At 40.5% G+C, this 16,417-nt stretch overlaps 1 protein-coding gene across 3 annotated transcripts in view; it reads left to right on the forward strand.

Annotated features, from left to right (window-relative positions):
* The first annotated feature begins 2,035 nt into the window (after positions 1 to 2,035).
* Positions 2,036 to 16,417, forward strand: part of LOC133134786 (uncharacterized) — an 89,517-nt gene continuing 75,135 nt past the window's right edge. Inside the window, exons 1-3 of one of the 3 annotated variants that reach the window (XM_061251182.1) lie at positions 2,036 to 2,299; positions 2,918 to 2,960; positions 13,702 to 13,719. In XM_061251182.1, the coding sequence (XP_061107166.1) occupies positions 2,921 to 2,960; positions 13,702 to 13,719 (58 nt within the window). In that variant the 5' untranslated portion in view covers positions 2,036 to 2,299; positions 2,918 to 2,920. The remainder of the gene's footprint in view (positions 2,300 to 2,917; positions 2,961 to 13,701; positions 13,720 to 16,417) is intronic. The other 2 variants (XM_061251183.1, XM_061251184.1) reach the window with 2 other exon arrangements.

A 16,417-nucleotide genomic window follows, 5' to 3' on the forward strand; every position in this document is an offset into this window, starting at 1 on the left:
ATAGATTGAAGACATAGTGATAGAGCCAGGTGCGAACACTTTGCTGAAACAAACCGAGTAATCAGGGATAGCATAGGGAGGCGGAGTTATAGAACAGTGCGGAAACCTAAGAGATTGCGTTAGTGAATTTGTTCTAAACTACCCAATAAAAGTGACTGTTAGTTAGACAGACAGTAAATGTATTAATCGGATTAGTACTGTACAGTATCTAGATTAGTAGTAGTTAGTAAGAATAGTGCTTTACAACATTTAACTACGGAGAGAAGCAGGAAATAAATCTAGATTCTTCTAGATCTCTCTGCTGCCTTCAACACTGTGGATCACTCCATCCTCCTGTCCGCCCTGTCAGCAACGGGCATCTGTGGCACAGCCCTGGACTGGATTGAGTCCTACCTCTCTGGTCGTTCCTTCCAGGTTGCCTGCGCTGGTACGGTATCAACACCTCGGCCCCTTGCCACAGGAGTTCCCCAGGGCTCAGTCCTAGGCCCACTGAAATGATATTCATTCCTGCTAATACCTCTCCCGATCTGGATCTCTCCATTTCCCTCGGAGATACCACACTCACGCCATCACCCAGTGTAAGGAACCTCGGCGTGGTGATGGACAGCAGACTGTCCCTTTCCGAGAACATTGCGGTGGTGACCCGGTCATGCAGGTTCTTCTTATACAACATATGGAGAATCAGCCCCTTTCTCACCCCCTACTCGACCCAGCTCCTGGTCCAAGCGATGGTTCTGTCCAGCCTGGACTACTGCAATTCCCTCTTGGCTGGTCTCCCAGCGTCCGCCATCAGACCCCTCCAACTTATCCAGAATGCAGCAGCTCGTCTGGTCTTCAACCTTCCCAAATACTCACACGTCACCCCCGCTTACTTCCCTCCACTGGCTGCCTGTCATGGCTCGCATCAAATTCAAAACATTGGTGCTAGCCTTCCAAGCAGTTAAGGGGTCTTCCCCAGCTTACCTACAAAAAATAATCAGACCCTACACCCCTGCCAGACCTCTTTGTTCAGCCTCCACAGGCCGCTTGGCACCCCCCCCTCTCCAAACCTCCACCTCACGCTCACGACTACTGTCTGTTCTGGCTCCACGGTGGTGGAACGTACTCCCCGTTGAGGTCAGAACTGTAGAATCTCTCCCCACCTTCAAGCGCAAACTGAAGATGCACCTCTTCAAGCAGCACCTCTCCCCGTCCCTCCCTACCTCCCTATGAACCTTAATTGTTGTCTTTGTGATTTACTTTGTGTATCAGTATTTTTAGTTGGCTAGGTAAGCAGTGTTTGGATAGTTAAGTTTGGTCACTTTTGCTTTGTTGTTTGTTTGTTTATTTGTTCGTTTAAAAAAAAGGGAAAAAAAAGATTAAAATAGGCCCTGGTCCTTGTCTTTGTTGTGCAGGTAGCAGTGAAATTGTACTTCCCTCTAGGGTCTTTCAGGGCACTTATCCCTGGTTATAGGTATGCACTTTGTTGTATGTCGCTCTGGATAAGAGCGTCTGCCAAATGCCATTAATGTGATGTAATGTAATGTAATGTAAGAACTGCGAGATTGGAAGGAATGTTGAAATTCCGAAAACTACCGTAAACACCCGAATAGTGGGACACGCAGACGGGGGAGTGACTCGGCTGGTTAACATTCAGACGCAGACATAACAGGGATCATGAATGAGAAACTGTAATGGGAAACAATAACCAGGGATGCATGATGATGAATAAATAACGATAATAAACAATAAAAAACTCTAATACAAACATTACAGCTTTTATTGCATAACACAGCTATTACAGAAAATTAAAAGACAACATGATTTAGCTATATATTATCTGTGATATCCTAACTATTCAGCTGGTCCGCGGAATGTACATGCGCTCCCTGCTGATGGTATTAACGTTACGTCTTACGGCTCAACTGCACTGTACTTTCAGTTCAACACCAGCCCATGGCTCGGTCGTTCAGCCCTTCAATTGCTTCCAATTGCATTCTGCGTCACCTTCCTCAAATTCCTCGAATCGGTCTGAACGCGTTGTGGGGCGTGTCTCAGCCGCGCCTGACACAGGGCGGGGTTTGCTTTGTTCGTCGTAATGCTTTGAAAACATTGAACACAGCTAACAGTCAGGGATATCGTATTACGGCATGCAAGAGAAGCTGTGAGTAAGTTATCACAAACCGCCATTTTGAATGAACTAGCTAGCATTCCTAGTCCTAACATAAACAACTTCGCTACTAGCTAACACAGTTAACCCGTTAGCTAAGCTAACAGAGCAGCCTGTCATTTCCTCGCCCGGCGACTTAACGTTACCAAGGTAAGTTAGCAATATGGGACAAGCGACACATTGGCGCATCTGTGTGAGCGAGTGAGGTGTATCTTTTTGCACGTTTCTGCCCGTTTCCTTACCTTATTGAGTAAAGCCGGTGAGCTAACATTAGTTGCCTTTACATATTGACTAGCTAATTTAACAGTGTTAGCTCCCGAATTAATATGGATGCAAATAATTTTGCTGCTTTGGTTTATCGAGGAAAGAGACGTGCCTAGAGATAAATTAGCTGTTAGCTTAAACTTAAGTAACAGATGGTGACAGGACAGTGAATCTGCCATAGCAGTTAAACGTTTCTTCTAAATGGAAACTTTAAGTATTTTGATATGTAGCATAACCTAGCTAAGCTATAATTAGCAGATGCATTTAAAGACGCGTTTCATTTATATGAGTTAGTTAACATTAGCTACTGTTCGTATTTTAACATTAGTAAATTACCTCCAGTATTCAGACAGTTGCAGTTGTATTAACGTTAGCTAGCTACGTTAGCTATAGTTGTGCTCTATCCTTCATTCTTGTACACCTTCACTTTAAAGAGGAGCTGAGTGCAAATGTGGCTAGATGTGTCAGTTAAGTTATATTCCTATTCTCACTCTTTCGACACAGACCATGGTGTTTTGGATCATAATGTGTACAGTGCTCAGCTTGGGTGAGTTTGCTTGACCGCTAAATAAGTCAATAATAACATATTTGTTAACGTTGTCATAAAATGTTTTAACGTGAAAAATCCTGACTTGTTTACATTCTGGACAGATGTGACTGAAAGCGAATATCTACGTTTTCGTCGTTGCACTTTCGATTCAAGCGGTCCTAAAGTAACAATCTGCAGACTGTGGTAAGGGCGTTTCAACAGCAAAGGGCGTTTCGATAACAAAATGGGGTTTCGACAGCATGTTTTCATCGGTCGACATTTCGGTCAGTTACACATATGCTATCCAATCCAAAGCACCCTTCTGATAGTAGGCGTCTCAGCACAGTTTGTCAATATCGAAACCATAGAGTAGAGCAGGGGTCGGAAACCCTGGGGAGAGCCGCAGGGTGCGCTGGCTTTCGTCTCCACCTTAAAATAAGCAACCGATTCAGACCCAAGAAACCAGGTGAGGTGAGTTAACTGTGTAATCAACCCCTGTCATTGATCAATTAATGCCAAGTAACAACGAAAGCCAGCACACCCTGTGGCTCTCCAGGACCAGGGTTGCCGACCCCTGGAGTAGAAGGTCTGCGATTGAAACCTAGGCTCATCAGAATAATTTTTCCTGTGCATATCGAAACAGTACGTATCAGAACCTGTGCAATAGCAAACAACCGCTCCATTCAAACTCCGTTTAGACAAACAAACGAATATAAAAAAAAGTGTAGATCTAGTTCTCCTATGAACAAAACGAAGTGATTTCTGATGTATACCTTGTGATGCGAGTGTTGTATGACACGTTCTATACAAAAATGTATTATCGTTGTCTCATTAATGAATCCAAGGCTGGGTTAATGCCCCATAGACCATCACCAATAATATGTGACCTAATTTATAGACTATTAACAGGATAGCACATTACTCCAGCAGCATAAAGTAAATACATTTATAATATTTTGGTAGATTCAGCCTTACTGAGCTTTCTTACAAAGTAGTCATGATGTCTTTCTCTAATGTTGATGGACTTCTGCACGAACTGCTCACATGCCTAACCTACTAGTTTTCTGAATTTCTAAAGAAGAATGTATGTATGGGATGGGCCATTCATTTATGACAGGACATCAAAATAGATGTGTCATTATGAAAATCCATGTCTTCATGACATAATCAGTTATCCCTTTAAAGCTATATAATAAGTATTTCATTCATTTCAAAATTTTTATAGGCATGATGTATCATTCTTTATCAATGTACATGACTTGTGTCATGAGCTTGCATCTGGAGAACAAGACCGAGCTTAACAGGTGCACATCAAATATAGTAATGAGCCAATAACGACTTTTGTTTCCGCTGGAAAGTTGTGAGGGGAAAATAAATCACAAGAAAGATTCACTTTTGCAGTTTAATGACAATGATCATCAACTTCCCGCACTGGGACAGTAACATTGCTTCTTTTCTTTTTTTTGACACAGTTTACTCAATTATAGCAACTTTGAAAAAAAGCAGTCCATTGTACAAGAGTCTGGATAGTCATGGCTTGAATAGAAGGCGTAGTACACCCTCTTCTTCCTGGCAGTAGCATCAATCAGGGCTTAAAGTTCTCAGGCACGGTGCCAGATTTTCGGTGTTTGCCTGTTTTTTCCACAAAATAATATTCTTATAAAATAAAATAAAGGAGAATACAACAACCAGTCCCTGGCCAAGTCAAGATAATACATAACTTTTCTACTTTCCCCTCGTATAGAATTTACAGGAGGAATTTAATGCCATCTTATACATCAGTTTCTTCTTTTGTAACACACAACCCAAGCTCTTGAAACATAATTGTCATAACGCGATCCCATCTGTCTTTTTGTTTTTGTTCTGGATGCGTCCTATGTAATCACGTTCAGTGATTTATTCTTCAATTACCAATGGTGTGTGAGTTCACCAAATGAGTTGGGAGCTACTGTCAGTTCGTCAGTCACCGTGTTCGTGTTCGTGCTCTGTACGAAATTCAAAGTATCCACTGAAACATGGAAGCAAAGTTCATTCAAACTCAGGAAGACACACGCCTAATTGAGAGGGGAGTGAAAAATGAATGGAGATGAACTTGGGTTGCAGAAAATGGTGTTCAACCACTTAACACTTGGTGCAATAAACCTCATGAAACTGCATAAAAGTTGTTTCCACAGGAGGGAAATGTCTGGACAAGATTAGTTTTACGTTTCTCTTTGATCTCTGGTAGGGCGAACACTTTTCCTCCTGCTTAATCATTCCCGGGAATAAAAGAGATTCCTTTAACCGGCAACTGCGAACAAACACAAACTTTCACATTTCCAGAAACCAAGTCAGATTTCAAATACATGTTGTGCAACCACATCACCACTGACACTTTGCATCAACACATCAGCACCACAACTTGACTGCACCGAAAGAAGTATTACACTTCCCAAAATGACAGACTGAACAGCTCCCGTATCTCTTAACGTGCAAACAGAAAATGAAACCGTGCCTTTAGAGATAAATGGCTAAAAGGTGCAATCTTCGGAGGAAGAACACATGTTATTGATATGTGCATTCACAGTGTTCATTAGACCAACACTTCTAATAACCGTTAAAGATTTTCATTTGTTTTTTTACGCCTCAAAGCTGGAAATGCAGCAATTAAGTATCCGATTTCATGACAATAAAACTATTCACAAGTCTCGTTTGAAACACTTGATGGGTTTGTTGCCACTGTTGCATCTTGTACAGAGACACTTTGAATATCATCACCACACCACACAGGTGAAAAAACGCTTTTATGCGTCAATACGAACTCGTCAGCCACCAGGGTTGCCTCTCTTAACAAGGAAAACTTTTGCTCGTTTTAAATGTGCAATGCTCTTCGAGTAGCAACAACTTCAGCTATTCAAAAGTTGTAATGTCACAAGCTGTGTGAGCTTATTTCCTCAGAAACAGTTTTGATGCACGTTTTTGACGCATTGACGGAACTCTGGGCCTCGTGTTGACAAATTCCAATAATCGACTCCATGAGGCAATCAAAAGCCTAGAATCAAGAGTATACAGTGCCTACGGAAAGTATTCACTCCTTCACTTTTTCCACATTTTGTTATGTTACAGCTTTATTCCAAAATTGATTCAATCCTTTTTTTTCCCTCAGCAATCTACACACAATACCCAATAATGACAAAGTAAAAAAGGTTTTTTATTAATTGTAATTAACTGTAATTGTTAAATTATCACATTGTTAAATTGTTTCTGTTAGCTAATAAGTGATGAAGTGTATCAAAGCCAACAATAACCCAGCGGTTTTTTTTTTTCTGCTTTTTTTCCCTTTTTCTTTTCCTCCCAATTTGGTAGCCAATTGTACCCCGTCTACCGTAAATCCTCAAATTGTGGCCGGGGTCTTTTATTTACTTAGGCTGCACAAAGCACAGGCCTTTATTTGGGGCAGGCTTGTATTCGAAAAAAAGGTTTTTTATTAATTTTTGCACGTGCAATCATATTCTCATGACCATGTTATTCACCGATAATGGAAAATCACGTGATCAACGTCTTCCAAAGGTGCACAATTTCGTCCGCTGTCCACTGCGAGAGGAGCAGGAGGCCACTGTAATTTCGTCTTATTTTGCAAAACAAATGCACTGCTGATCTATGAAGATAGGTAGAATGCCAGTTCTTTATGGTGTGTTAACCTTAAGAGTCACTGTCTTGAAGGAGTACTGATATGAGGCAGGGTTTGCTTCTACGAGGAGGATTTGCGCGGTAGGGGAGATGAGGTGACAAAAAAGTGTTAATAAGTAGACCAGTACTATTACACTTATGTTGTAGGGGAATGACAGCATGGGGTGAGACTCATGGAGACCCTAAGAGGGGAGACTGTGTGTTAATGGCTTAGATCTCATTCTCAATGTTCCAGTGTAAGAATGTATTACTCTGAGAGGAGATAGCAGTGAAATCAGGCTGAAAGCAGAGTAAAGGAAAAAAGAGAGGGAAAATTAGGGAATACAATTATATATAAATTCTAGATACCAACTCAACAACTATATACCAACACATGCATAATTTAAATAGACTCAACAACTGCCTGACACATAAATGAAAATGACTATTAGTCTTAGCAAGCTAAGTGAGGAAAAATATGTTTAAAAAGTTAACTTAAAACCTGAGTGGCTGAACCTCTGACTTGACTCTATGTCTCAGCATCACTTTGCTTGAGCACACTTCAGAGCTATAGGCTACCACCTACTTATTCAATAGGTTCTTTCTTCCTGCTCCAGGAAAAATATGTATATACACTTACTGAGCGCTTTATTATGTATTTATGAGACTTCTACTGCTGTAGCCTATCCACTTAGAGTTATGATGCACTGTGTGTTCAGAGATGCTCTTCTGCCATTCTCTTCTGATGTCTCTCATTAACAAAGCGTTTCTGTCTGCAGAGCTGCTCCTCACTGGATTCTTTTCATTTTTTTGCACCATTCTTTGCAAACGCAAGAGTGTGTGTGAAAATGTCAGGAGATCAGTAGTTTCTGAGATATTCAAACCACCTACCAACAACAATCATTTCATGGTCAAAGTGACTTAGATAATTATTTTCCCCATTCTGATGGTTGATGTGAACATGATTGAATGCATTGCACTGCTGCCACACAATTGGCTGATTAGATAATCGCATGAATAAGTAGGTATGATAAAGTATAAATGTTCCTAATAAAGTGCTTGGTGAATGTATATTTCTTAAAGTAAATATATATTCCGAGTGGCTCAACCTCTGACTTGAGGAAATATAATACCAGCTAATATATGCATAGATATGGCATACCCAGGGGGGTCATGCAAAAAAAAAACACCCCCCCCCCAAACATGGCCAATTTAACTGTAATGGAAATTGTTAAATTATCACATTGTTTCGAGGCAGGCCTTTATTTCTTATTAGGCTTCTGTTGTAGAATTTTATTCTTAGAAATAAAGTAAAAGGATACACTTAAAGTGGGCCAACACTGTTCAACACTTCCTGTAACACTTCCAGAAACGCAACTTCAGTAGCTAAACCATTAATGAAAGCCAAAACGGATGCATCTTCATAAAATACCAACTTGCCAGCCACGCCTTCATGAACAATAACAAATTAGCGTAGATAACAGCAAGTTAAGGATCTTTTTTTCCTAAAGTGTGTTTTATTGTGAGACATGCGTTTCGTTTGGAGCAGCATACTGGGAGGCTATCAAAAGATTTTCGTTTTGGTTTGGGATTTAATTTACTTTTGGACTGTTTCATTCAATTGTTGGGACTGATGGGCACTGAAATCTGGGGGGTATTTGATGGTTCACTGTTAAGTTTTATGTAGCCGAAGAGTGTCGGGATTTCCACCCGTCTTTCATTCATTCATTGAATGTGCGCTGTGCTGTAAATACATGGAAACCTTATTGCGTGGCCAATTGAGTTAATTTTTAATTTGATTTACTTTGATTTAATGATTTAATTTGATTGACTTTTTATTAAATTCGTAGGCTGGAATGCCTCGCGGCAACAATTGTGTTTAAATGTATACTGCTTCAGCCTTTGGCAAGGTACTCAGAAGGGGGCGGCAAGCCGACTGGTAGCTTGAGAGCAACGTGTTGGAGACCCATGGTGTAGGACAACGACTTTTCATTGGCAACAGTATTAAACCAACCAACAATATAAAATATTAAGAAGAGCTCTTTTATTTAATTGAGTTAAATCGAAACAATGTCTTCTAGTGCTCATGGACTGATAGCCCTACTGGTAGGCAATATTACCCCGGCTTGTATTTGGGGGCCGGCCTTTATTTGTCCGAATCGACCACGCCCCCGGCTATTATCCGAGCCCCGGCTTCAAATAGAATCCCGGACACAATTTGAATTTTGTGCGGCGATCTACTAACCCTGCCAAGTCCCTCCCCCTGGAGCAGCGAGCCAATTATACTGCTCCACAAGAGGATACGATGATACGATGCAATATAATTGAAATCAATAATATAAAAGAGGCTAGTTCAGAGTAACGAAGGAAACCAAGTAAAAATGTTGATATTTTATAAAAATGAGATTTCCCTGTTTTGTATGTTTTTATATGTTCTTATATACACCCAGTGAGCACTTTATTAGGTATTTATTGGACTTATTTCATCTTATCTTTTGCTGCTGTAGCCTATCCACTTAAAGGTTTGACATGTTGTGTGTTCAGAGATGCTCTTCCGCATACCACTGCTGTAATGTGTGGTTATTGCGTTACTGTTACCTTCCTGCCAGCTTTTATGAACAGAGTCTCAAGTTTCTTTTTGTTCCACATATTAAGCAAGTTCTGATCGCTTAATTTAAATATTACTGTGACTAAACCATGTCTTATTCAAATAATAGATGGCCCAAAAAAGTAACAGTCTGGGGAGTTCATTCCTTAACATTCAGCTCACTGTTATCTTGAAGTGCAGAATTTAGGCCCATTGTTTGTGTTTGTAGGCTACCATTACCTACCTTTAAAACAAATTTGTCGATGTACCGCACAAACAGGAGTGGACCAAATGCTGTGAATTTGATGACTGGTTATTTATTTGTTCTTGGCATGTTGTGCATCTGACGGGACCGCAGTCAAATACTCTGCTATGAGTTTGACCCGCTGCTCGTAATTCTTGCTTCTGGCTTTAAAACGTGGACAATGGTTAAATTGTGAGTAAAATTGAAATATAAATAAAGTCCCCCTCCCGGCTAGTGAAGTTCATGTCATTGATTTGACGATAACAATTATGAGGTTGACATACATGAGGTTGGATCAGCTGTCTTTTCAGCATCGTAGAGCTTCCTTTAAGACACTTCCATGGTGTTGATCCGGGATCAGTCCTTAACTTCAGGTAGCGAAACAGAAAGTATGCCATCTTTGGCTAGAGGCGGAAACAGTAAAATAAGTAATATCAGTGCTGCCTTTCCCTCCGGGTGGGACGTGAGGTTGGTTTGCAGGGTCAGTGGCAAATAAATTGGTTGGGGAAACACTGGTCAATGTAAATGTAAATCCTTAATTTGCTTGTTAGGCAATTATCTGCCTTACAATGTTGAAATTTAAATGGAACTATTTAAAGGTACAATAGGTAATTTCTGACTTTTAACGGTCAAGAGAGGAATTGCAGCAACAAAAACCCTCAAACTGTTTATCCCTCCCCCTTCTCTGTGAACACGCTGATGTTGAATCCCCCCACGGCATTGGCTGTGGCATTTAGAACTAATTTTAAAGCAATGAGCTTGAATCATTGTACAACGATACCATCTTTTGATACAGAGGGTCAGTCCCTCAACTGTATATTTTGAAATCCAAATTTAAGGACTATAAACACAGGCAGAGGGTGAGTCAACATGTCAGTGAGCCTTTTTCAGTGCTAGAAAGGGATTTACAATGGTCTTGTAACAATGTTTTAACACAAAAATCTTACCTATTGTACCTTTAAGATGCCCAAAATAAAGTTTGAAAATACAATTCAATTATTGTCAGTATTTCTGTGCTTTGAGTATGAGAAAAGCACTATATAAATTTATTTTTTTATTTTTTTATTATTATTATTATTAATAATATACCACCGCGGTAATCTAAAATTTGAATGAGAGAGGAGCAGGGCTGGACTGGTTGAAGAAGGTGACAATAACGCAAATAAGCAAGCATTACAACAGTGGTATGCAGAGGAACCTCTCTGAACACACAACGTGTCAAACCCCTAAGTGGATAGACTACAGCAGCAGAAGACCTAAAAAAAGAAGTCTAATAAATACCTAATAAAGTGCTCACTGAGTGAATGCCTGCCTGGTTAGTAGTCTCGTTAACAAGAGCTTCCCCACCAAACTGTCACAGGTGAACACCATTACCTTCTCACTGTATACTGAGACACATCGCGTATGTCTCATACCAAATTACACACAAAAACCAAAGATGATCTGGAAGTAATTTGTTATTTATTTGTCATGAGATTTTCATTGTATGGAACATCGTGAGCTTACTTGGTGTTCGGAACACAGTGAGTCTACGTTATCAGTAAGCTAAAATGTATTGACAGAGGCTTGTGGATTTAATTGCATTTGGCAATAGGCTATCCTTTAAGTGCTTACAAATTATTAGGTATACAGTAGGCTAGATCAATAGCAAGCTATGTTTAATGTAGACAGTTTGTTTGCTAATCTGCCCCTGTTAGTTCTCAAGTTCGAAAAGCCACTGCCTTCCAGGCATGACTGCTTGTAGTAGACTACAGTATAGTATATGGAGTGAAACTGTTCAAACAGTTCTGTGGAAGAATGACTCTCCGCGGAATTCTGCAGTTCAGCGCTCATTTTAAATAACGCCCAATTTTATGCTCTAGAGGAACATAACATTTCCATTGGATTGACTAGATATGGTAGATCACAGCAAAACGTGCAAGACTATATTTTTACATGTGAACGTGAAGTTAAGTGCCTGGGACTTAGTATAGTATACACACACACACAGTTGCAATCGGTAATATTCAATCCCCCAGAGTCTGTAAGGATTTATAACTTTTCTGAAGAGCTAGATTTTGCTTTCAATTACCTCTTTATCAGTTGAGTGATACATGAAATGTACAAGGAAAGTGTAACAGGATATTTTGTTAATACGGCCAAGTCACAATTATTCTACCCCTATATAATATTGCTGTTTTAAAAACCTCCTGCTAGTCTGTATGGCCCAAAGTTGAGTTCCAACATAATTAAGCCTTTGGGAACTCTGTAACAACCGTTAGTTTGCTTCAGATGTAATGCACACATAAACACATGAATGTGTTCATGGTCAGTTGCAACCATGATAAAGACTAAGGAGGTCTGAGAGAAGAAATCATTTAATTGCACTCGAAAGGCATTGGGTATAAGAAGTGTTACCAAACATTGAACATTCCAAGAGACACTATTTGCAGCATCAGACAGTTCTAAGTTCTAAACTTATGACACCACAGCAAACCTGCCTGGCTGTGGGAGAAAGGCCAACATTTCATCAAGAGGCCTAAGCCATCTGATCTGGACAACTAAGAAAAACCCCTTCCTGCAAAACACCTACATGATGACCTGACAAATGTGTCTGTGGCAACCATAAGAACAACATTTAAACAATCAAAGACTTCATGGCCGGACTCCACGGCGCACTCCACTCTTGACCAAAATGCACATGAATAGGCCAAAATAGTTCCAAGATTCCAATATAGAGGTGTCAGAAGCTTGTCAGCACTTACCAGAAACAGTTATTAGAGGTCATAAAGGCTGAATGATGCTTCACGAAGTACTGCCGTTGGGGGTTGAATAATAGTGCACATGGACATTTGTGAAGACCTTTTACATTTTTTTGTTTGAACTCAAAAAAGGCCCAATATGATGACTCCCAGATGGTACTCCGTGCCTCACCAGAATGTTGTGGTATACTTTGTTATCCTTGATGCCATCAATTTTCACTAAGTCACCTGTTCCTGAGGCTGAAATGGCACCCCACACCATAATACTACCCCCTCCATGTTTAACTGTTGGCAAGAGACACTCATTTTTATATCTCCCCCCCCCCCCCTCCCTCCGTCGAACATATACTCTTCGCTTGTTGCCAAACTGTTCAAACTTGGACTCATCAGTCCACAACACTTTATACCAATCTTCCTTTGTCCATTTCTTGTGTTCTTTTGCAAATTTCTGGCGTTTCACTATATTTTTCTCTCTCAGTAATGGTTTCTTTGCTGCTATTCTGCCAACAAGTCCTTCTTCTCCCAGTTTCCAACGCACAGTTCTTGAAGACACTGTTGCATTAGTCATTGTGGTGTTGATCTCGTCACGCAGTTCTCGTGAGGTCTTTCTTCGGTCCTTAAAACTGAGAATTTTGAGATGCTTCACTTGTCTGTCTGAAAGTTTCTTTTTTCTACCTCTCCCCTTTCGGTTCTGGTGTGAATTGGTGGCATCATGGCGGTCTAAAGTGTACTTTACAGTGCTTGGACTGCATCTCAAGTCCTTGGCTATGCGGCGGTAACTCCAGCCAGCATCAAAAAGGGCCTTTATTCAAACCTGTTGCTCACTCGTTAGCTCCTTCTTCACCTTAGCCATGTTCAAAGAGCCACATGTGCTTCAAGACTACTTCTAGAGGCTTTGAATTTATACCAATTGGTGGTGTGGCCTCAGTGACAAAACCCTGATGTTACCAATCACTTAATGAGCAGGATAGGCCTTGTACATTCAAAAGAATCACACAGCTGTGTCCTAAGACTCTTGCATCACCATCAATTTAACCATGATCACACCTGACAATGATTACACAGGTAATTTGGCTTCTTCTGTGAAGGAACATGATTGTGTGACATTGACAGTGAAATAGGCCTAGCTTGTTCTCCTTATGATGGCTCTATTCTATGGTTTATAGAGCATAATGATGACTTTGTAGATAGTTCATTTGTTTTATGGGTATTTTAATGGCCAATTAAACAACTGAAACCTCTTAAATATGCCAAGTGTTCTAATAATTTTGGAACAGCATTTCTCCATATAATTGTACCATTGGGGAAACATATTTCTACACTTTCAGGCACTATTCCTGGTAAGAAGACAGCGCCTCCAGCATTGCCTGTGTTGAAAGTGCTGTGACAAAATTGATTCACTTTGATCTGTCCAGAATTCAGTCGGGATTTTTCATGCAATAAGAAATTTTACGACAACATCATGATAAATATTATATTGGAAGCTATTATAGTAAGCATGTAGTAATTCTCTTGAATAAAATGTATTTTTGTTTACAGATCTGTCCCTGGCGTGGTGTAAGTAGCATTTGTGTGTTTTTGTGTGTGTAGTGGTGGGTAGAGGATGGATGTGTGGAGTAGTGTGGAGGGTTCATATGCATGTTCCAAACTGAAGTCATCAAAAATGTGTTGGTTAAATTTGATGGCATCATCGATGCATCCTTCATCAGATAGGTTGTCCCATAGATTACCTCGGGCTGAGCAAAAGTTTGTGACAAGGACTTCAGAGCGAAACAGATAACAAGCTTACTTCTGCTTATGTAAATTGAGTACGCTGGATGAAAAAGGTCAAGATTCAAGATTAAATACATTATTGCCACCAGGGCATGGAATTTAATTGAGTGAGCTAAAACATTACAACTGCAACAAATAGAAAAAACAAAAATCCAGTATCTCAAAATATTTGAATATTACTTAAGACCTATCAAAATATAATAATATAATACAGAAATGTCTACCTTCTCAAAAGTATGTTAATTTATGCAATCAACACTTGGTCGGGCAATCACGAGGAAGACTGCTGACTTGACAGGTGTCCACAAGACACTCATTGACACCCTCCAGGGTAAGCCACAGAAGGTCATTGCTAAAAGGGTTGGCAGTTCGCAGAGTGCTGTATCAAAGCATATTCATGAAAGTTGACTGGAAGGGAAAAGTGTGGTAGGAAAACATGCACAAGCAACAGGGATGACTGCAGCCTTGAGAGGATTGTCAAGCAAAGCCGATTCAAGAACTTGGGGGAGCTTCGCAAGGAGTGGACTCAGACTGGAGTCAGTGCCTCAAGAGCCACCACACACAGACGTGTCCAGGAAATGGGCTACAAGTGTCGCATTCCTAGTGTCAAGCCACTCCTGAACCAGAGACAACGTCAGAAGCGTCTTACCTGGGCTAAGGAGAAAAAGAACTGGGCCGTTGCTCAGTGGTCCAAAGTCTTCGTTTCAGATAAAAGTAAATTTAGCATTTCATTTGGAAATCAAGGTCCCAGGGTCTGGAGGAAGAGTGGAGAGGCACGCAGTGTGAACTTTCCACAGTCAGTGATGATTTGGGGTGCCATGTCATCTGCTGGTGTTGGTCCACTGTGTTTTATCAAGTCAATGCAGCCGTCTACCAGGAGATTTTAGAGCACTTCATGTTTCTGTCTGCTGACAAGCTTTATGGAGATGCTGATTTCCTTTTCTAGCAGGACTTGGCATCTGCCCACAGGGCCAAAACTACTCGTAACTGGTATTACTGTGCTTGATTGGCCAGCCAACTCGCCTGACCTGAACGGGGTATTGTCAGGAGGAAGATTTCATTATTTCATTATTGGCATTTGGCAGACGCTCTTATCCAGAGCGACGTACAGTTGATGAGACCTGCATTGCTCCCCTGGAGCAATGCAGGGTTAAGGGCCTTGCTCAAGGGCCCAACGGCTTTGCGGATCCTATTGTGGCTACACCGGGATTAGAACCACCAACCATGCGTGTCCCAGTCCTTTACCTTAACCACTACGCTGCAGGCCGCCCTGTATAAGATAAGACACCAGACCCAACAATACAGACGAGCTCAAGGCCGCTATCAAAGCAACCTGGGCTCCCATAACACCTCAGCTGTGCCACAGGCTGATTGCCTCCATGCCATGCCGCATTGATGCAGTAATTTCTGCAAAAGGAGCCCCGGCCAAGTATTGAGCACATAAATTAACATACACAAATGTCGACCTTCTGAAAAGTATTATACTTTTTTTTCATGAGCTGTAAGCTGTAATCATCAAGATTAAAACAAAAAATGGCTTGAAATATTTCACTTTGTGTAATGAATCGAGAATATATGAAAGTTTCACTTTTTGAATTCAATTACAGAAAAAAATTAACTTTTACACTATATTCAGTTTTTTTGAGATGGACCTGAATATGCTTAAACAAATTGACCAATGCAAGTTAAAAATTTAAAGGTCTACATGGTAGCACTGTAGTTAACCTACAATTTCACTAGAGTGCTAACCATTTATTTTACGCACAGATTTGTGATATTATTTAAAAAAAACTACACAACCAAACTGTCTGCATTCTGCACTGTCCCAACCACAGAAATATACCAGTAACATTACCTGTGACCCCATCTAACTCTTAAGAGTATAATGTAGGTCTAGCTAAGTCGGTAGCTAATCTGCAAAAGTCAGTAACGATGGTTGGCTATATTTCAGAATGTTTTCACCTGTTTTTATTTTATTTTTTGCATCCATTTACATGCAGAACATATTTCACTACACTCAGTGTGCAATTTATTAGGTAGGCCTGTACACCAACTTGTTAATGCAAATATCGAATCTTGTGGCAGCGACTAAATGCTTAAAAGCATGCAGATGTGGTCAAGAGGTTCAGCTGTTGTTGAGACCAAATGTTAGAATGCGGAAGAAATGTGATCTAAGTGACTTTGACCGTGGAATGATTGTTGCTGCCAGATAGGGTGGCTTGAGTATTTCAAACAGCTGATCTCCTGGGATTTTCTTGTACAGCAGTCTCTAGAGTTTGCAGAGAATGGTGCGAAAAACTAAAAATATTGTTTTTGCATTGTTAATGAGGGAGGTCAGAGGAGAAGGGCATGACTGTTTGAAGCTTACAGGAAGATGACGGTAACGCAAATAACCACGTGTTACAACTAGGAATGTGTACAGAGAGCCGGTAATTTTGGTTGGTCGGTACCATAGTACCGCTAAAGATTCTGGACAAACGAT

The sequence above is a fragment of the Conger conger genome, chromosome 8 (assembly GCF_963514075.1).
Source record: "Conger conger chromosome 8, fConCon1.1, whole genome shotgun sequence".
Taxonomy (NCBI): Eukaryota; Metazoa; Chordata; class Actinopteri; order Anguilliformes; family Congridae; genus Conger; species Conger conger.